The sequence below is a fragment of the Poecile atricapillus genome, chromosome 7 (assembly GCF_030490865.1).
Source record: "Poecile atricapillus isolate bPoeAtr1 chromosome 7, bPoeAtr1.hap1, whole genome shotgun sequence".
NCBI lineage: Eukaryota > Metazoa > Chordata > Aves > Passeriformes > Paridae > Poecile > Poecile atricapillus.
Window position 1 is genome coordinate 3,714,940 of NC_081255.1, and position 21,717 is coordinate 3,736,656.

At 43.7% G+C, this 21,717-nt stretch overlaps 1 protein-coding gene across 1 annotated transcript in view; it reads right to left on the reverse strand.

Moving 5' to 3' along the window:
* Window positions 1-21,717, reverse strand: part of NIBAN1 (niban apoptosis regulator 1) — a 53,579-nt gene that overhangs the window by 13,780 nt on the left and 18,082 nt on the right. The window contains exons 2-5 of the mRNA XM_058842264.1: window positions 14,333-14,463; window positions 13,120-13,251; window positions 12,255-12,369; window positions 10,660-10,824 (exon numbers count right to left, since the gene is read on the reverse strand). Of these exons, the coding sequence (XP_058698247.1) occupies window positions 10,660-10,824; window positions 12,255-12,369; window positions 13,120-13,251; window positions 14,333-14,463 (543 nt within the window). The remainder of the gene's footprint in view (window positions 1-10,659; window positions 10,825-12,254; window positions 12,370-13,119; window positions 13,252-14,332; window positions 14,464-21,717) is intronic.

Consider the following 21,717-nt stretch of genomic DNA (forward strand, 5'->3'; position numbering starts at 1 on the left):
CCAGAAATAACCTTTAAAAAATAACCATCCTTTTCTGATCCATTTCCCATTTCACATGCATCTAGCAGTAGTATTTTTAAATAATTTACTAAGCCTGAATGCTTGGAGATCTTGGGCGTTCACTAAGATTTAGAAGTGCATTAACATTAGAAGTGCTCGTCCCTTACCTTTACACCTGTGAGCAGTGTAAGGTGGCACATAGGAAGACTGACAGTGTGTGGCAGGGCCAACAGTTGGGAATTCTTTCTCTTTAGTTTACCATAACAACAGGCAGCTCATTGGATAAATTGCTAAATTCTGAGATAACACTCCCCAATAATGTTTTAGTTCCTTTGTTTTGTTAAGAAACGGATGATCAAGATGGTTTTTCATGGATATTCAACAAAACAGACCTCAACAAAGAAAGCACCATGTTTGCATCAATTAAGAATAAAAACTCCTGACAAGATCATGCTGACCTCCCTAAATATTTCAGGAATATTCAACCACAGCTCTGGAATATCTGGTTGTTATGCAAGGTCACTTCTGCCAGCTGGGAGCTCTTCCCAAGAACAGTGTGGTGGCCTGGGGACACCTTGGCCTCAAAACGTGAAGCAGAGTGGCTGCTTGGCAAACCTGAGTGAAAAAACCACTCCCAAATGCTTCCGGGATTGAAGTGCTGTGTCTTCAATATCAGAGCATCAGGATTATTATTTTGTGGGAAAACAAAGCCACAGAGGCTTATTGTCCCCTCTCCAAGATTATCTACTGCAGCCTTGAGCAGCTGAAATCCTGTTGTACACTCTGAGAACAAAGGAGGGAAGAGTAGGAATGCTGATTCTCTCAAAGGTAATTATGCTGCTGTAGAAGGTACTGATACATACAAGCAATTGTGATGAGAAGAGTCAGGAGTAAATCCTCAAGCCTTGCTTGACAAGCAACACTTCTTTGGGCTTGTTTGTGAAAACTGGTCAGCAGAGAAGCTTTACAGGAGCTTTTCATAAATGCAGGGATTAGAGAAATTATGGGAAACATGTAGGATTAACACCACAGTAATGCCTGAAATATCTCCTCTATGCACTTTAACAAAACCAAAAGCTATAGAAACCTAAATTAACTTCATCAGTTAATTTATCCTTGAAGCTTGAAAACTGCTTGAAAACTGCTTGATTTCAGATCTGTTCAGAGCCCAAATGTCAGAATTTGTCCTTTCAGAGTTTTGCCTGGCTGCAATGAGTGCAGGAAGGTTTGTTAAACACACTGAGGGGCACTAAACACTCTCTCAGTGCCACTCTCTTGATACCATTCTTCATCTGCAGATATTTGGAGATCCAAAGACATCACACAAATTCTCCAAGCTCATACATTGATCAAACAAAAAAAAAATCAGCCAGGTGAAATCCCAGCCCTACCTTCACTGCTGCCTCCAGGATTTATAGCATTTGTCACAGCTGGTCACAAACCAGGGTGCTAAAATATCAGTATTAGTTGTAAGTCAGGCTGTTCAGTGCTGAGACAACATCCTCTGACCACAGTTTTAATTAAAGAATCAAGTGTTCCACCTGAGAAACTAAGTTGGAGCATTGCATTCAAAAACTTTTGTCCTCACAAAATAAAATTCAAAATATTTTTATGAGAAGAAGGCCTGGTTTGGCTGCAGGGAGGGAAAACTGCAGCTCCCACAGCCCTCCAATCATGACTCACATGTTTTCCTACTACACAGCTGTGCTCCCTCTTAACCCAAAGGGACAACAGACCATCCAAGAGGCTGGATCTTGGACGTGATGAGATGGTGATGCACCAGGGCTGACAAGAATCTGCCCTCTAAGATCATCACATTTTAAATCCATGCTCAAGGGAGTATTCTCTCTCTGACTGTCCCCAAGCCGGTATACTGCAATGGGAAGAAGGCGCTAAAAATCCAAGAATGATTCATTTGAATAGCTCATGGAAAAAACATCAAGCTGTAAGTGCCATAAAAATCCCAATCCCACATTCTTTCCTATGCCAGTAAACACAGGACACAAACACAATCATGGCACTCTTGCTACAAAAACAACTCCAAGCAGAAAGAAAGCTTTATCCTTCCAGGCTGCTACAATTGCTTCATTTAGGCAATTTCATTCTCACTTTCCATAGGCGGAAAAGATTGCCTCAGTGATAAGGCTTTGAACAAGTAGATCCATCCAGTGTGCAGAAGTGTAGGCTGTGCAGAAGCTGCTGGCAAGGCACATGAGACAGAACCACATTCATGGACAGGGCTCTAGAAAAGTACAGGGAAGGAATCACTCTGCCAACCTTCCAGCACTACAATTAAGGGATGCCCTTCAAATAAAAATAAATGAGCATGTGTTGTGGCGGATAGCAACTTCAAAAAGCCTGCGGCTCTCCCCCGGAGGGCAAATGCCTAAGCCAGCCCTCTCCTAGATAAGGCAAAAGTTTCCAGTCAAAAAAACCTCCTGACAACCTTTGTGTTATTATGTATATCCCTTGTATCCTATTCGTCCCTAGCCATTTGTTCCTCCCAGGAAACCTTAACTCATTGGCCCTGAGTCTTGACCCTGCCCCTCGCTTTGCCTATATAAACCTGTGCTCCTTGTTATTCCAGGAGTTCTCGACCCTGACCCCTTCGTGAAAGAGCCTGCTGTGGAACTAAACCGAGGACTCTGCCTCTCTCTTTCTCTTGAGACATAAACTTTGAAGAATTTAAGATTTTAGAGAAGCTGAGGCCTTAATTAAAAATAAGCCTTGCTAAATCTAATTAAAAAAATAAATAGATGAGCCTGGCTAAAATTAAAGGTAGATGGAGAGGCTTTGCTACAATTAGAGGTTAATCATTGGCTAATAACCAATTGTCTGTCAACTTTATGCTTGTTCAGCTGGGCTTACAAGGAGAAAAAAATAATCTGGTAAGGAACTTTAAGAACATAAGACAATTGCAAATCAGAAACCCATTGAAGACATGAAATTAAGAGCCTAGCCAAGGGCCCATTTGTCACTCTGCATTGAAAATGTAGAAAGGTTAGGACAAAGAAGAGATATATTACTTCCTCCCTTTTGTGCCCCCTCCCCATACTGAGACCACCAACCCATTTCAAGGAACAGACAAAAAACAGAAAAAAACCAGAAAAAAAACAGATAAAAAAGCATGCTTACTTGCTTTTTTTTACAAGTGGGTGGTAACTGGATTATGAATATGTATTTGTATTCAATACCTCTGTAAATAAAAAGCCTGTATTCACCTGTATTTGGGGCCATGCGGATTAAGGGGAGACAGAGCACTGGCCCACAGCTGCTAATAAACATACCAGTGTGTAACCCCAAAATGGTTAAGGATTCTTTGTCCGTCTCAGTTGGATATTGATACTAGATGATATCCATATTTTGGTAAATCACTCTACTGCGTTGCCTGCCCTGGGTTTGGAGCAGCTTCACAAAAGATCTGGTCACTGATAGCTGCTCACAGTCCAGTGTGCCTAGGAGCGTGCCCTTTTAAGGGCACCCACTCCTGAGAAGGACGTGGCACCCCCACTGCATTGGGGTCTGAGCTAGCCCACCACGTCAAGCATGATAAACAATTATTTCACTTTCTAAGAGCTCACATGACCAAAAGGCCATGGCCATCAACTCCAATAAAATTAAACTGGAAATTCTGTCTCCAAAAAAAGAAGAAATGGTCCCAACCCACTGGATGGCAGGTAAGAAAAGGAACACGCTTTGAACCTGGGGAGATGAGGAAAACTCAGGAACTGCACCTCAGGAAAAGGAAGGCTACCTGGGGTTTGGGACATGGCTCAAGCACAGCAGAAAATGACACTCTAAATAAAAGGATATACATTTTACCCTCACAAAATGCTGTCCTGTGTTGTTAGCATCCAAACAGAACAAAGTGAAATACATATTATGCTCTGGACCTGAGAGGCATCATCCTCCCAGCTCTGGGGATTTCCTGCAAGCAGTGTGCTGTCACATTATCCACACAGCATGTGGTGTGAAGCTGCTAACCACCAACAGAAGCTAGATGAGGTCACTTCCAAACATGATACAGCCCTATAAGAATACACTGTATTTATAGCAAATAGAGCTTTGCAGCACACAAGTTCCTTCCGTGGCTACCAAACCAACACTGAGCGGGGTTAACTGTTTGGTTATCAGCACACAGCACCCAGATTAAAGGTGTTCTAAGCAGCACCAGACAGGGTACAATGAACCTCCAATGGGGGACCAGCAGCTGTGGGTTTCATAGTCTAAAAAATTAATGAACACTGAATAAACACACACAAAGGATCACAGTATCACTTATTTCTGACATTTTCCAAGTGCTTTCCAAACCAGCTACTATATTCCTGGAGCAGGTGGGAATTCCTGGAAATGGGAATTTGGAGAAGAAAAGGCTCTAGGGTGACTTTATTGTGGCCTTTCAGTACTTACAGAGGCTGCAAGAGAGCAGTACTTACAAGAGGCTGCAAGGAGAGGGACTCTGGACAAGGGATGGAGGAACAGGATGAGGGAGAATGGCTTCCCACTGCCAGAGGACAGGGTTGGATGGGACATTGGGATGGAATTCTTCCCTGTGAGGGTGGGGAAGCCTTCGCACAGGGTACCCAGGGAAGCTGTGGCTGCCCAACCCCTACAAGTGTCCAAGGCCAGGCTGGATGTGGCTTGGAGCATCCTGGGATAGTGGAAGGTGTCCCTGCCCATGATAGGAGGTTCCTTCCCACCCAAACCATTCCATGATTTTGTGATTCTGTGATTTCTCTGCTGCAGAAATTCAAAGCTGGAGCCTGAACACTACCTTAGCCTGCACAAATGATTCTTCACAGCTCCTAGAACAGGCTGGGGTGGTGGGCTCAGGGCAGTGGCTCGCCCTGTACCACCCCACGCTTGGCAGTATGTAAGAAGAAGATAATCTGCCCAAGGTGAGAGGAATAGGAAGAATGTAATGGCAGTTATGATTTTAGCACATTCATCATCTTGATGTTTCAGAATGAATGTCACTCCTGCAGACTGAAAATCCTCACCACAGTGTAGGAAACCAGGCTGCCAGCAAAGGCAAAAGCCATACTCACTGAATGAATTCATGCTGTAGAGCAAAACCATCCTAGAAAGAGAAGAAATAGTCTTATTTCAAGCAAAATATTCTAAATTGTACAAAAATTTTCTGTAACATGTCCTAAAAGTTTTAGTCAGTTTTTTTAATACTCTACAAGCCTCATCACAAGTATTTCTAGTGAGATGGCTTTGTCTGTTATGACAACATTAATATTCCTATGGATGTTTACATATCAGTTTCAGAAGTCTATTTGGAACTTATGTGACTGGTGAAAGAACAGCCATGGTTTCAGCCACTCATGTGGATCACAGGTGGTCTTATCTTATTAACCAAAAAGGGATTTAATTAACCCAAGTACAGTAGCTGCTTGAGAGGAGCCAAGACACAAGTCTTGGAAGATGAAGGGGTAAATATTATCTCCATTTGTAATTTTTACCACCCCAAATTACCACACAAACCTTCCAAAAGGCCTCACTTTCATCCCAGTGCACAAGGATGTTTTTCTTCACTGTCATAAAAAGCAATTTCCTCTTTAGTTCTCCTTTAATTGCTCCCTCCACATCCATTGGAAACAGGCAACAAGAAAATCCTTCCCATCATCTCCCTCTCCAGGGAAAACAGGCCACCCTGTTTGTGGCATGGAAACTCAGAAACCCTTCCAAAGTGGTATCTGGACTCCTGGCAGCTGCTCTGCTCTGTGTATGGAGATATATAGACACATTCATCCCTCAGCTCAAGGATTTAATGTCAGCTTTTCAACCTTTATCAGTGCTCCCAGAATTATTCTGAATTCTTGTCTAAGAGTTGGTAAGTCCTATATAGGTACTATAGACATGTAACATAGGAAATTTAGAAATAATTATGAGAAAAACAACTAATAAATTCAGAGCTGAGGAAAGAAATGCAGACACTGATAATGACAACTCTGACAGTCAGAGATGAGGAAAAAAAATCTGTCCTGCATGAGCTTTTGTCCTTCTCGCTTGCCTAACATACTTCTTTATTATACTTCTTTAATATATTTATTGCTTAAAATAATTTTTGTTGTTGTTTCTATTGAAATTGGAGATGACAGGATATGGTTTAGAAAGTCCCTCAGCTTCCTGTGGCAGCAGGGTGATTGTCAAGATGTGAACATGAAATCAAACCAGACAAAAAGAAATAAAACCACGAAGTGAAACTCTGTGTCTCCCAGAATGAGCTAGTTGTCATTTCCTTCCCATCCTGCAGACTTCTCTTTATCCCAGCACCAAGTGGTCAGGGTTCTCCACTTCCAACAGAAAATACTGAGTGAAACTCATATAGGAAGCAAGAAGACCTCCTAAAAAAACCAAGTAATTCAAGAAGTACTCAGAAGAAACTTCAGCCTGATTTTCAAAGCATGGAAACATAAAGGATTAAAGCCTGGGGAGTAGCTAATATTAGAGCCCTGTGAATATTCTGAGCCTGTCCCTCACTGTTGCCATTGTGGGACTGATAGAACAGTCCCACTGGGGGCTAGGTAGCCATTTCAGCAACAGATCTCCCCCAAATTTGAGGTGTGCCCTTCTCAGCATTTCACTAAGGAAGCAGGGAGCAAGATGGAATCAAGTAAGTCCAGGTTGTGGATCAAAGTGGATCATGGAGATAAGGCAAACCAAAGATTCCCATGCTGCCACCCCCATATAACCTGTCAGGAGCAGCTTAGGAAATTGGAGGAAAATGCTAAACCGCTTCCTCCACACACCTAAACTCAAGCACAGCTTCTTTAAAAAGCTGAGAAGTTTAAAAAATCCCACACTGCTGGAGGTCTGACCTGCAGAGACACTTGGGAAGAACAGGCTCCCAAGAAGCAGCAGAGAACAGTCAGCAGTCCCCTCCAGGGACCCTCTGCACCCACCAGGCTGTTGGGGTTCCTCTGCTGCTCCCTGGGTACTTGTCTTCTCACTAATTAGCCCTAATCACACTGCCTCACAAATTACAACCCAAAAAGCATTTGATCTTCATGTTCCATTGCTGGTGAAGGAGATCATTGTCTCCTCAAACCACCAAGCCCTCAGCAATGAGTATAAAGGGTGAAGACAAAAGAAAACGTCGAGAGGGAAACACAACAACCCACACTCTAAACATCTAAATGCCATTTCCCAGTGGTGCTCACTAAATCCCAACACCTTGGTTCTGCCCAGAAATCCCAGAAATACAGGTTAGGCTGGGTATTTATACCAGAGAGACTCTGGGGACAGGAAGCAGCTGAATGCCATGGCAGCTCCCAGCGCTGATTCAGTCCAGTTTTCCGTGTTTAACTCTGCTTCCTGGGAGAAAGAAAACACTGTGGCCACGAACTCCTCCAAGTGCTTGGCTAAAGCCCAGTGTAATACATTCCTTTCCAGGAGTGGCAGATCACAGCAGGGACAGAAAGGCTACTTCTGATCAGACATGACATTTTTCTTTGTCCTGCCCTTGCCAAATCTGCCCTGGTAAATGGGAACTCGGCACTTTGGGATGAAGTAGCGTGGATATTGCCTTAGTCCATTCTCTTTATCCCACAAATTATATTTCACAATCAAACATGAAGGATTTTTCACAGTTCTTTTCAACTATTTTTTAATAGAACACAGTCAAATTTTCTACCACAATCCTTACTATGCACTGTTTTGCTGCACAAAGCTGTAACTTTGCAAGATTGCTCAGACACCTGCTTTTGTCAGCAGAAGCATTTGCAAAAAAGACTTTAAAAAGTATTAATAAACTAATATTTTTCAGTGATGTGTGAATCAATAGGAATCAATATGAAGCCCTTGGGAAAAAAATTCTCTCCAAGGGCAGAGCTCAAGTGCTTTTCAGTGATCCTTTTTCCACTTGCAGCACCTAGATCTCCAGGGGATAACATAACTCCAAGGAATCTACATAAAAGGTGCTTCTACTTCCCTGATAGCTGTTAAAACTCTTTTCCTGGTACAACAGAAGATCCTAATCCAGACTGTCTTTATCTGCTTCTCACCCTGTTGGGCAGAAGTAAGGATAAGCCTTAAGGCATTGTCTGAATGATAAAAACTGGACCACAGGAAAAGCTGAGAGGGATAAATCCTGGAACAGATGCATAAATGAGCAACAGCTAAGCTGAAATTTAATGAAGTGCAGACTCGCAGGCTTTGGAGATGGAAAAGACCTCTTAGGTCATCTAAACCCAGCTTCTGCCAGTTCAGGATTGGCCCCTAGAGTGATGTGCTGAACTTTAAGGAAAAAACAGGCTGCCAAAAGCTTTGTCAAACCCATTAGACTTGTTCCAGGAGAGAAATTAAAATCCCCAAACATCATGAACAGGCTTCAAGTGGCAGGAAAACTTGATTGTGTCCCCATCTCTCTACCAAACCTTGGTGAGGAACCAAGTCCAGAGTATCAGGGCACTGTACAACACCTGAATAGCATTGGGAATGGGGACTGTACACCTCCTGGATAGCATTGAGAGTGCAATTAGGAATTGCACAGCACCTGGACAGCATTCAGACCAGGACTGGGGTGTGTACACCACCTGAATAGCATTGGGATTGGGAATCCCATGTTTCCTGTGAAGAAAGCCCCTGAAACCAACCAGTCCTGAGCACCACATAAGTAACTGCACATCTCAGGAAACTCTCTAGAAATGCAGTAATGTGTGTTTTCCTCAGGGGAATGGAGTCCTAAAGGAAACCAGGAATGCCTTTGGCAGTGGAGACAAGGGAAAAGAGATAGCATTTGAGAATGATCCACAGAGGACAGCAGCTGTCTGAGGCAATGGGATGAAGCTAAAGTGACACCACCAGGAGCCACTTCTCTAAATAAAAGGGACTGTTCACACCCTGCACTCACAAAATTAATTTACCCACATGCCTGGGCTTCAGACCCAAGCAGCTGAGTTTAGTGAAGTTGCTGAGTGTTCCAGTGTTCCCATCTCCCACCAAGGGCAGCAGGAGCAGATGGAACTCCAAAGTGACACTGCAGGCATGGAGGACCCTGGAGACCAGTGGGGAACTGAGGGCATCTTGGTGGAAAAAGTATCATCTGCAAATCACGAAAGCATTTCTTTTTCTGAAGGATCCAACTCATAAACGATCTTCCAATTTCATGGGAGCAAAGTTGTTTTTATAACCCTAGCAAGCCACAAATAAGGGTTTTTTTAAAGTATTCTAGCCTAACCTACTCAGAAAGTGACGTTTATAATTTATCTTTGTGCAGACAATTAACACTGTGTCCTACACACCATCCTTGGACCAGTTACAAGGATTAACCATGGGCTAATGGGCTCAAGCTGGGGCTTGAGCTGCCATTGAAACATCTGCGGAAAGGCCAAATGTTTGATCAGGAGTGATGTGCATGTAACAACACAGGAATGTACTGGGGGACTAGAGTCCCTCTGTATTTAACACACCTGGTCTTCTGTATTGCACAGGGTGGAATTCTTGGGATTGTCCATGCAGGGCCACAGGTTTCACTCCATGATCCTTGTGGGTCCCTTCCAACTCAGGATATTCCATTATTCCTGACTCTATAGCTGTGATGCATTAGCCAGCTTGCAAACAGAGGTGAGGTTTGCTGTGCCTTAGCAATAAGCACCTCTTAGGGATTCTGGATCATTACACAACTTCCAAAGCAATTCCCATGTTTTGTCCTCAAGCTCACACCCACTGCACCCCAAACCCCACCTAACTGTGTGTTCCCAGCACAACAAGAGGCAGGGAAGTGTTGATTCATTCCTTGGGATGCTGAAGCCAAGCAGTTTTCATGAGTGACTTGCATTTTCCTGCAGCTGTTACAGCAGCATTCCTAGGTGGGTGACACTGTCCCATGCTGAGCCCTTCCCGCATTCACCACGGCTGGAATGTCCCACACAGTGCCATGCCACACTCACCATGGTTGGAATGTCCCACACAGTGCCATCCCACACTCACCATGGTTGGAGTGTCCCACACAGTGCCATGCCACACTCACCATGGTTGGAATGTCCCACACAGTGCCATCCCACACTCACCGTGGTTGGAATGCCCCACACAGTGCCATCCCACACTCACCATGGTTGGAATGTCCCACACAGTGCCATCCCACACTCACCATGGTTGGAATGTCCCACACAGTGCCATGCCACACTCACCATGGTTGGAATGTCCCACACAGTGCCATCCCACACTCACCATGGTTGGAATGTCCCACACAGTGCCATCCCACACTCACCATGGTTGGAATGTCCCACACAGTGCCATCCCACACTCACCATGGTTGGAGTGTCCCACACAGTGCCATCCCACACTCACCATGGTTGGAATGTCCCACACAGTGCCATCCCACACTCACCATGGTTGGAATGTCCCACACAGTGCCATCCCACACTCACCATGGTTGGAATGTCCCACACAGTGCCATCCCACACTCACCATGGTTGGAATGTCCCACACAGTGCCATCCCACACTCACCATGGTTGGAATGTCCCACACAGTGCCATCCCACACTCACCATGGTTGGAATGTCCCACACAGTGCCATCCCACACTCACCATGGTTGGAATGTCCCACACAGTGCCATCCCACACTCACCATGGTTGGAATGTCCCACACAGTGCCATCCCACACTCACCGTGGTTGGAATGTCCCACACAGTGCCATCCCACACTCACCATGGTTGGAATGCCTCACGCAGTCCCCCAGCACGGCGCTGAAGTGTCTCTGTGCGCCAGGCTCTGGGAAGCAGTAGTAGCTGTGCCGGGAGAAGGGCTGCCACAGGTATACTGGGAACTCCTTCGGGAGCGGAACAAAGGCTGCAGCCACCTCCTCACTTGAGCCTGCACAAAAACATCTCTGTTAGAGCTGCAGATTTCCTCGGAGCTGGCTCTGTGCTGGACCTCTGCCAGCAGGTTAATCTCCTTCCCAGTCCAGGTGATTGGGCACAGAGGGCAGGGGGACACAGCTGGGATGGCACACTCCACTGGCATCAACCACCTCTCTGTGTTACACCACAGCAACTTGATGGCTTCTTACTTTGTACTCAAGGTGGCAAAAATCTAGTTTCAGCAAAATTTCAAAGAAACTATTTCACTGGATTGCAACTGCTAGGGAAACTGTTTTCATTGCAGATAAGTAAATTAGTAGGGAGGTCTGTTCCACATAAAGACCATTTAGGAGCATATGGACTTTCTTATAGAAATAAATCACATTAAAGAAATGGTGTTGGAACAGCAGTGCTTTCCCTGGTTCCAGGACTTCCACACAGAACTGCCCCTAAAAACTGTCATTTGAAGCCCCTGCAGGTGATGTAAAGAAAGCACCAAGTACCTCCAGCTTCCACCTGCCCCATGTCCTTGCACACAGGGAATGCTGGACAGCACATTTAGGGATGACCAAACCCAATCTGGAGTCACTGACATGCATTGAGAGCCCAGACACAAGAGGTTCACCTCAGAGGGTGTTCAGCACCACACAGACAGGGAGTAGGGCCATAAAGATGAAGTGATGCTCTTTTTGAAGGGGGAGCCATGGGAAGCCCACAAGCACCCTTGGGGTACTCCACATCACTCAATCCCAACTGCTGCAGAGCTGTGGTGACAGACATAGGACACCTCCAAGCCCCTCTGACCACCCTGTGCCTTAGGAAAGGGTGTGAGAGGGCACCTAACTTTTAAATCCTAAGGATTTAAAGGACTCAAAAAAGAATAAAAATCATTGTCTTCAAGTTTCCCTTATTCCTTTCATTATGTGGCATCTCATTCTCCAAATCTCACTCTGCAATGTCAGACCCTCTTCCGTAAAGCACTGAATTTTCTCCATCTTGGTGGAGTGGGAGCAGGCAGGAACACAGCAGTTCCCAGCCCAGAAACAACAAACTCAGAAGCAGCCACCTTCCTGCCCTCTCTGTGGGACTTATTATCAGCTGTGAGTCAACACATATAGCTGGCATCTAAAAATGGAAACAAATAAACCAGGACTATTAACAAAGCCCAGGAACAATGGTGTTGTGGTTCCTGCCCTGCTTCTGCACAGCTTCCAGCAGCTTTGTGATGGTATGCTGGGAAGAAAGGGAGCCAGCATTTCTCTGAGTGCTGGCTTATGGCATCTACTTTTTTCATCCACTCTGGATTTGTGCTTGAACTTGGGAGAAGGGCTGTGGGCATCTTCTGCTACCCCATTTTAAATTGGAGCCTGAAAGCCTTCCCATAACAAATTAAGGGAATTAAGCCCAGAGCCTGGGAGCAGTTCGGCTTTGAGCAAGACTTACCAACAGGGTCTGGAAAATGTTTATCAGACAGCAAATTGTAATCTTCTTCTGAAGTCAGGACTTTGCCTCCTGCAGGAAGAATTTGATATTTAGGGCTGGCTCCCTTCTGGTAGGCCTGAAAAATCAACAGAGAGGAAGTATTGTCAAAGAGAGATTTAAGGAGAGAGAAAACATAAGGTACACAATTCACTGACAAAGCCAGGAGCTGACTCCATGATCCTTCTGGGTCCCTTCCAACTCAGGATATTCTATGATTCTAATGCATGGGGATATTGCCAAAGGGAGAATCTTTTTGTCAGAGTGAATTTTGGAAATGTTCCCTAGGCATGTAAACTCTAAAACATGGTTAAACGTAAAAAACTTGTTTGAAAATATCTTCTCAGAATTCTTCTCAGCTTCTCAGATAAGCAGTGCTTATCTGCTGTGGTGAGGAATCAGGAATGGAAGGGAGGGAAAAAAGATGGGATTTTCTCCCTGAGCCAGATTTGTTGGATTTGTCAGGACTAGTTTGACTACGGCAGCTTCTAGGCAAAAACCTCCACTGTAGTCAGCCTGGAGCCACCCACTGCCACTTCAGATCCAACTGCAGGAGCACAAGGATGTATTACAGGGATGTACAGATGAGAAGTGTTTTGTGACAGGCACAGGAAAATTCAAGTGCTGTTAAAAGGATTTCTTCTTGCCAACATATCTGGCCAAGGCAGGGCACTTGGCTGTACCCTCAGCCATCCCTGTGGGGCTTCCACTGGAGCCACCCTGACAAGGGTGACATCTCCTACTGCTGAAGGCAAAGCAGCAGCAGCAAATCCACTTGCTATTGGTTTATCTAGGAGTGTACAAACAGATCCACAGAAGCAGCACTTACCTCTTTGGTCTCAAAGCAATTCACAGTGTAGTCATTTTGGATCACAACATATCTGTCCTTCCACTTCTTCAGGTCCTCAGCGAAGTGCAGCAGCTCTGCTTCGTACAGAACTGTCCTGGTTTCCTCTGTGGGCTACAGGCACAATTGGAGACATTTGAGACTCCTCTGCACCACTGACCATCTTGAAGCTTTTATTTCTACATTTCCACAATGCTGCTTTGTGGGATTTTGAGCCTTCAAATGCAATTTGGAGTCATAAACATCTCTGATTTCAGAAGATTCAACAGACACAAGCAAATCCTTGTAGCTGAGGTTAGGGGGAAGCAGAGGAGCTTTGCCTTCCCAAACACTGCTAGATTTCTGGGACAGAGATTTATTTTCCTTCCAGCTGACATGCTGAATGCAAGATCAGAGAATCCTACAGTGGTTTGGGTTGGAAGGGATCTTAAAGATCATCTAGTTCTAACCCTGCAGGATAACTTGAGAGTTCACCACCTCCCATTTTCCATTACATAATATAAATATTTAACTGATATGAAAAACAGGGTTTTATTATAATATAGTAAATTGTTTCCCATTTCTTTGTAATGCTTTTGCATCTGTGCTGTAACTGATATGCACCTTTCTGAAAGACACAGATCTTCTATTATCCCACTTCACTGTTTTACCTACTGACTTCAAGAGCATTGGAAATCCATGATTTCCAGCATCTTCAGAACATTTTAATTTTTATCTTCTTAATCTTGAAGGCTGGTTCTCTGCATTTTCCTCTAATAAAAAGACTTTTGTCTCTCTTTTTGTCTCCCCTCTAATAGAAACCCGCTTTCCATAGTTCACAGAGGGAATTACTGCCATCTTCTTTAAGGAACCCTGAGCCATGGATGACAGGATTAATTATGTTTCCTACATAATCTCTTCCCTGAAAGTATGATCTCTATCCCTAGATTTTGCAGAACCTTGCAACCAGCAAGAAGGAACCAGTTTTGTCCAAATGTCAAACTCTGTACCAGAAAGCCATGTCATGGTTCTCCTTGTGCCACAATGAACAACTAAACAAGACCAAAATAAAGATGAATTTTCAAAAATAAAACTTCAAACCTGTACACAGATGCAACTTTTCCATCCCAAACCAAAATGACCCAAATCAAACACCTGCACATGCAAACTGCTGTGTGCACTTGGTTCACAGAGAGGAAAATCAGTGTCCTCCTACCCTGGTTTTCAGGAAGTGGGACTGGGAGTGGCAGTCCTGCTCCAGCTCCTCCTGCACATGCCTGCAGAAAGCCACGGCATACTGGCGGCGGTAGTGGGGGCTGAAGTTCTTGATGGTGGCCTCTGTTTTCCCTGAGGTGAAACAGATTTAAATGTATTTAATGTACATGGCTTCACAACCTGCAACACAGAACCAGGGCACTTCTCACCAGTGACCAGAATTCTTCTCTTTGGAGAAGAGACAGTTCCAGAGTCAGCTAATACTGACCTTCCAGTACCTGCAGGGAGCCCACAAGAAAGATTTAGAGAAACTCTGGACAAGAGATGGAGTGACAGGACGAGGGGGAATGGCTTCCTACTGACAGAGAGTAGTTTCAGACTGGATATTGGGAAGGAATTGTTCCCTGTGAGGGTGGGGAGGCCCTGGCACAGGATGCCCAGAGAAGCTGTGGCTACCCCTGGATCCCTGGAAGTGTCCAAGGCCAGGTTGGATGGGGCTTGGAGCAACCTGGGATAGTTGGGAAGGTGTCCCTGTCCAGGGCAGGGTGTGGAACTGGGCTTTAAGGTCCATCTAACCCAAATCATTCCATGATTCCATGAGAACACCTCCTGAGTGTACCAAGGGCCACTTGCTGAAAAGATCAGGAAACCCTTGGAGATGCATTCAGAAGGAATTTGTCCAGGAAAACACTTGGTTTGGGACTTTGCTTTTTCTTCTAAGAGCAAACAAAGAATTTCCCAATTCCATTTCTCTAAGGAAAGATGATCTTTACCTCTCCCTGGGACACACTGCCCTAGAGCCGAGTTTGGTCAAGGGGTGAAAGTTTTCAAAGAGAAGCAGTGACACTGGCTAATGTTCAGCCATAGGAGACAATTTTGTCACTTACTGAGATTCCAAAGCTGACTCAAAGCTCTACAAAAGATTTTTCTAGGCTTGGGCACTACAGTCTCATCTTTGTTTTAATGTAAACATATCCTCAGTCATGCTGCAATAAACATTAATCTGGTATTGTCTTGCTGTGATCAAGATCTTATGGGTAGCAGCAACAGCAATAAACACACTGAGGTCTCACTTCTGAGAATCTTAAAACAATTTACAAACAACTCATTAACCCTACCAAAGAAATAATGGTGCTTTGCAGACAGGGAAGTGAAGCTAACAGCGTGTGCATATATGCGACTCAAAGAGTCTGTAGCAATGCAAAAACCAGAACCTGGCCTATGATCTAGAGAGCATCCCAAACATCCTGGATACTGGAGGCATCCCTTTCTTCTTAGTATTAGGGAGCTCCACACCAAAGGGCTTTTTCTGAGCATACAACAGAGAAATTTCACATCTCAAGCAACTTCGATGCTTTCAAAATTTCATTTTGTTCTGCTTGGGGGAGAACATTGTACTTTCTGTATGAGAAAAAAATGGTAATTCCTGAACTAAGACTTCTTCATGCCTTTATATGGACTCCTAGACAGGACTGTCACACAGCATTCCTGAAATGGAATTCATGGAAGTGTTCAAGGCCAGGGGTGAGGAGCAGTCTGGTTTACTGGAAGGTGTCACTGCCCATGGCAGGGCATAGGACTGGATGGTTTGAAGAACCCTCCCAACCCAAACCATTGTGGGATTCTATGAATTATTCCCCAATTTTTTAACACAGATGTGCATGAGAATACAAACCTACATGCCAGCTCCTCTGCTTCTGCAGGTGAATTTCCAGTGTGATGGAGAATAAGATGCATCCCCCAAGTTCAGGGGCAATGCCAACACTTCCATTCCTAACACCACCTTTCATTCCAGCCACTCCCATGTACCAACTCAGAGTGGTGAGCTGGAGCCTTCTTCGTAAGCACCAATGTGATCGCTGCCTTCCACTGAACTGGAAGCCCCTTTTGCCCCACTGCTGCCCCATTCCAATCCCACACCAGCACTGGGAGACAGACCTGATGCCCTAGAGCCCTCTCCAGGCACACGGAGGAGATGGCTCAGTGCTGGCACAGCCATCCCATTCAACTGGAAGGATGGCAGAAGCAGTCAATTCACCACTTATGAAAGGCTTACAGAGTTACCTGTGGGACAGCACCCACAGGACCTGATTGTCCAGGTGACAATCTGGACTCCAAATCTTCAGTTTTAGGATGGATTTTTAATACTGATTATAGGATGTGCTTGGGTATAATAGCAGAATATGGTGCTGCTAAAGCAGAGTATCCCAGCCCTACAAAAACTAGCCTGCTTTGGGCAGAGACATAGACTTATACTCCAAATAAGGACAAAGTTTCCCAAAACCTTCTTTGTAGCATTTTTTTCCTCCTGGTCCCAGCCAGCAGTAGGATGTTGTTGGCCCCAGCCCCAGCGGAGTTTCCTGCTCAGGGTTTGCCCCTATTTTGCACTGTGGCTTTTTCTTTTCCAGCTCGCATCATGCTCTTAATCTGTGAGAGAGGGCTCTGGGACACTGCACCTCACTTTACTACTGCCTGCATCCTGCAGAAAAAGTTTGTGGAGGAAGTGGGACAAAGACTAAAATTCTGGTGTTAGGTAAAGCTTTCAACAATCACAGGAAAAACCTGTAATTTTGGCAAAGTCTTTCAATTAAAGCTAAATGGCCTCAGAAGTGTCATTCTTCACTGTCAGTACTACTTAGATCAGCTTAAAGCACGATGACTGAAGGGAAAGAAACTCTGCAATTCACAACATATACATCAGAAATAGGACACTGATGATGTAATTTTTATGTGCAGACTGTATTTATGACAAACCAAAACATGAATCAAGAGGCAAATGTTTCTAGCCATTTCTTCCAATCTTCACACTACTTGGTGAAAAGGAGCTTTGCGTTAAAAATACTCCACCCTCTTAAATTTAGAGGAAAAGTTTATTTAAAGAAATTTTGAGTAGCACCACATGAGGACCTGGCCTTGCAGGGCTCAGCTGAACTGAACTGCAGCGCTACCTGAACGTGGGAAGTGAAGCAGACAGACCCTTAATCCATTGTTCCTCAATGGATCTTTAAACTGTTTTGGTTTACAGAAAATAAAAATATGCTATCTGAAAATGAATGTGGTGGAAACAGTCCTGAGTAACAGAAACTCTTCCCATGAAATGATACCATGGGGCAACTGGAGATAAAATACTCCAGGGCTGTTGAAAAATGAGTTCCCCTAATTCTTTTCCAAATTTAGTGTGGCTGGCTTAGTCAGAGCTGTTTATATGGAGCACAGCCAATGCTCCCACTTGGCTGGTCTTGCAGTGGCACAGCTCCAGCCCATATAAATGGGATCTGAATCTCAGCAGCTGGGATGTTTATCCTAGGAGAATGAGGAGTCTGATCAGCTCCAGGAGGAGCCTGCATGCAACCTCCTGCACCTGCGCTGAGCCAGGAGCTGGACTCAGTGATTGATCCCCATGGGTCCCTTCCAACCTGGCATATTCTGGGATTCCATGAACCAAAATTAAACAGGAAGAGACAACTGTGATGGAGGTGGAAGGATTTCTGTCAAATTAACAAGGCAAGGGTCTGTTCCCTTCTTTGCCGAGAGTTTAAATCCTGCTCCAGAATAAACTTTGCAAATGCTTCCTGTTGCACCTCCTGCTCCACAGAACTGCCCTGCACATGACCACAAAACTTTAGCATGAGTTATGACACCTCTTTTAAGGCTAAAAACAAATGTCACTACACGGAGAAAGAAGAAACATCTACCTGTTGCCCCCTGGAAATCAGTAATCAGCCCATTTTTTTTTTTTTTCCTTGCTTTTCCCCTGCCTTTGACCTTCTTAATTTTGTCACCCATGTTGGACACTTGTATCTAACTCCAGGTCATCAGGTTCACAGAATGGCCAGGAATACCCAACTTCATAGTGGGGGTTTAACTTTTTTTATTGAAATAACTGATACACAGCTTTTTCAAACAAGGGCACTCTTCAGCAAATTCTCCCAGGAATGAATTCCTGCTAGTCTAGCCACCAGCTCCCAGTGCAGCTATCTAGCTCATCCTGTCATATCTCCCTGTTTTCAACAACATGTTGCCATGTGGCCAGTCCAGGTGCAGGTCAGGAAAACTCGGGGAAAAAAGGTAGAAAAAAAATAACTTCTTGGCTGGCATACAAGAGGGTGATTGCTCACACTCCCAGAACTTCAGCTATTTGGAAGTTAAGAATGGAAAGAGGGAAGGACTTGCCATAAAAGCTAATTCACTTCAGTATTGGTGTTTGGCAGAAAGATGACCCTTCCAAGAGTAGGAAAATGTTTAGAATCCTTCCCTTTCACAGCATAATTGCCTGCACCCAGCACCTTTTGGAAAGGGTTTTCCAAATATACCACAATCAGTGATATGAATCTCTTTGGAGGTCTGGGGGCTGATGTATCTTCTTACACCATTTAAGCCCCAGGGGACATGAATGTCAAAGAAGTACATGATTTTCTGTATTAAAACAAATCCTGGACAAAATAAAACCTAAAAGAAAAGGCACTGTGTGTGCTGAATGTCAATATACCCAGCACTTTGAACAAGTAAAGCAGTGAGACAGAACAGGAACAAATCACTTTGTCTTATTTCCTCCACCAGGCCATGAGCAAAGCTGTCAGAAAACAATCTAAAATGATCAGCTGATCATACCCACACAGTGCTTCACAAGCCAGGATGTAACCCACAACTGGGGACATGTTTTTAAATGATAAACTAGAAACCAGTAAATCTATATATACTGTGTGTCTTAATGCAAACTGAGCTTTACAATTACTATGGTCCATCCATCCACCCAGGCTTATTCTCATAGCCCAACAAGGTAGCAGAAAAATGAGTTAACAAAAGAAATCCAGTCTTCAGCTCCTGGACCGACTTCATCCCAAGTCCAAGAAAAACACAACTCTGATTGAGGTAAATGTCTGAAATTACAGATGCTCTACATAAGCCCTGAAAGCTAGATGTCAGTACTGGCAGCTCTGGTTTAAGTTAATTCTGAATGCTGCTGGATTACTAAAAATGAAGAACAAACAGTACAGATCCTGCACAAACACAGAGTGGCTCTTGGGTCAAACACAGAGACTCGTTCCTGCAGCTGGCTTTGCCTTCCCCTGCTCCCACTGCCCAATCCTTATTTATGGGAGAAGGAAGATTTCACAAGTTGCCTTTGCACTTCTGTCAGGTTAAAAAATCCTAATAATCATGAATTACATGGAGGCCAGTGCTTGTGGTTAATCAGGCTGAAACAAGCCAAGGGTTTGATTAACACTGTGTCAGATAAGCTTATCTCAAAGGCTGCTGAAATCTACCCTTTCTTGGAAGTGGGGTTAGAAGCAGCAACACTCTGTCTAGAAACAATTATTTATAGTCAGATTCAACTAGAATAAGACCTGACAAGAATTTATAACCTTCTTTCATACTACCAGAAGGACTTGGGATTTAATAACCGAATGAACCCAGTCCAATTTCTGGTAGGTCACATGAAACTAAACTATGATCTGTGGTAAATAAATTTGGTGAAGGTCAGTGGTTTTCAAGTTTTGGGGTTTTTTTCAATTCCCTGAGCCACTCGTGGGGACACAGACACCAGGCACGTCTTGAGCAGCTTTCTCCAATCCAGATTGTCAGCATCATGTTATGTGTCATGGGAGGTCACACAAAAATGTTTCTTGGGAACATTTAAACAGCATTCCAAAAATGTAAGCCAATGCTGCATCACCCTTTAAATCAGGATGATGTATTCCCCCTTCCCTCCCTTTCTGGTGGCAGTTACATCACTGCCCAACCATCCACAAGACAAAATAACAAAAAGACACAGATAACAGAAATAACCACTTTCATGACATTGTTGAAGCTTTTTTCTGAATACATATATTTATATTTATAGACACACACACACCTTCAAAATATTATCTCCATGCAATGCTTGGCATATGCTCATACAGATCTGGGAGATATTTTTACTAATGTGTTTTTTCCTAATTACTTTGCCATATTATATCACACTACATGGCTCTATCACAAAATTACTCCAGGGAGTACACAACACTGGCCAAAGCTATGAGTACACACACATCATTCCATGAGGGGCTTCATTTATGCTGAGTTTTCCTTACCTTAGTCACAAATTCCCTTTATTCCCTCACCATTCCAACTCCTTTCACCATCAGCCCAGATGGACTCCTCAGAGTACCGTATTTCCCACAAAGTCATCACTTTTTAAGCACTGTACCAGAAGGCCATTATTTCACAGCAGGATTTTATTCCATTTCTCTTCAACAAACACAAACCCCACAAAACAGAGTAACAAAATGAGAATAATAGTAACATTGGAGCCTCTTTTCTTACAATTTTCTTCATCAGTTCTAAGGTGTTTGCTTCTCTTTTGGCTCCTGTATACACTGAAAATTAGTAAACACCATGATTTGCAAAGGATTTTCAGCTAAGCCTGTGTGCAAGAAGAGTAAAACCAAGACTAATCTCTAAACTAAACAGAGGACTCAAAGCAAGGACATTTACTGTAATGACCACGCTACTTGATTTTATCACAAGAAATAATTTCAGCCTCAGAGCCCCTTCTTGCCATTCTGAACCCCACAACAACACCTGGGTAAATGCACAGATTTTAACCCAAACAATAAGCACCATTTTGATTTTTGAAGCCTAAGGCCATACCCATGTCACTCACAGTTCTGCCAGTTGGGACCTTTTTCCAATTTCACCTGTTTTGCTTTGCCTGTGCCAACACCTCCTCGCATTGGTCCTCTGTTTGGCAGCAACTGTGAAAGGGCATTTTGAGGGGAAAAAAAGAGCAAACTCTTTGTGAAAATCAATAATTGATTTTATTCCTCTTCCCCCTATTTTAAAAAGGACAAAAATTTATACATATATATATTATATTATGCTTCTAATAAAACTTTATAATGCAGGAAGAGGGTTATGTAAAATGCAATTCACATTCCAAATAATTTAATTTTTTTTTTTAATTACTTCCTACTTTACACTGAGCATAAACAACAAAAATGGAAATATTTTTCCTTTGCAGTGCATATTTAGTCATTTGTTCAGACTTTCACTAGTTTCACATTATAATACTGGAATATGACTGCAGGAAAATGTAACTGTTGTCAGAGCAAAACACTGGGTAGAGGATGGGAGAATTTACTTTATAAAACTTTCAAAGTTCGAGTGAAGCTTATAAAATCTCTTTAATCTGTCATATATTTTGTTGTTACAAAACTTGTAAAATCTCCTTAATCTGTTATATATTTTGTTGTAACACAGCAGGTTGATGCAATGGGATCACTTTCTGATGTCACATGGACTTTGCATGTGACATGCCTTGGCCATGCAGATGCTACAGCAGGAATTGTTCAAGGCTCATACAACCTACAGGACAAAAATGTTCCACAGCACTACACTGTGGTT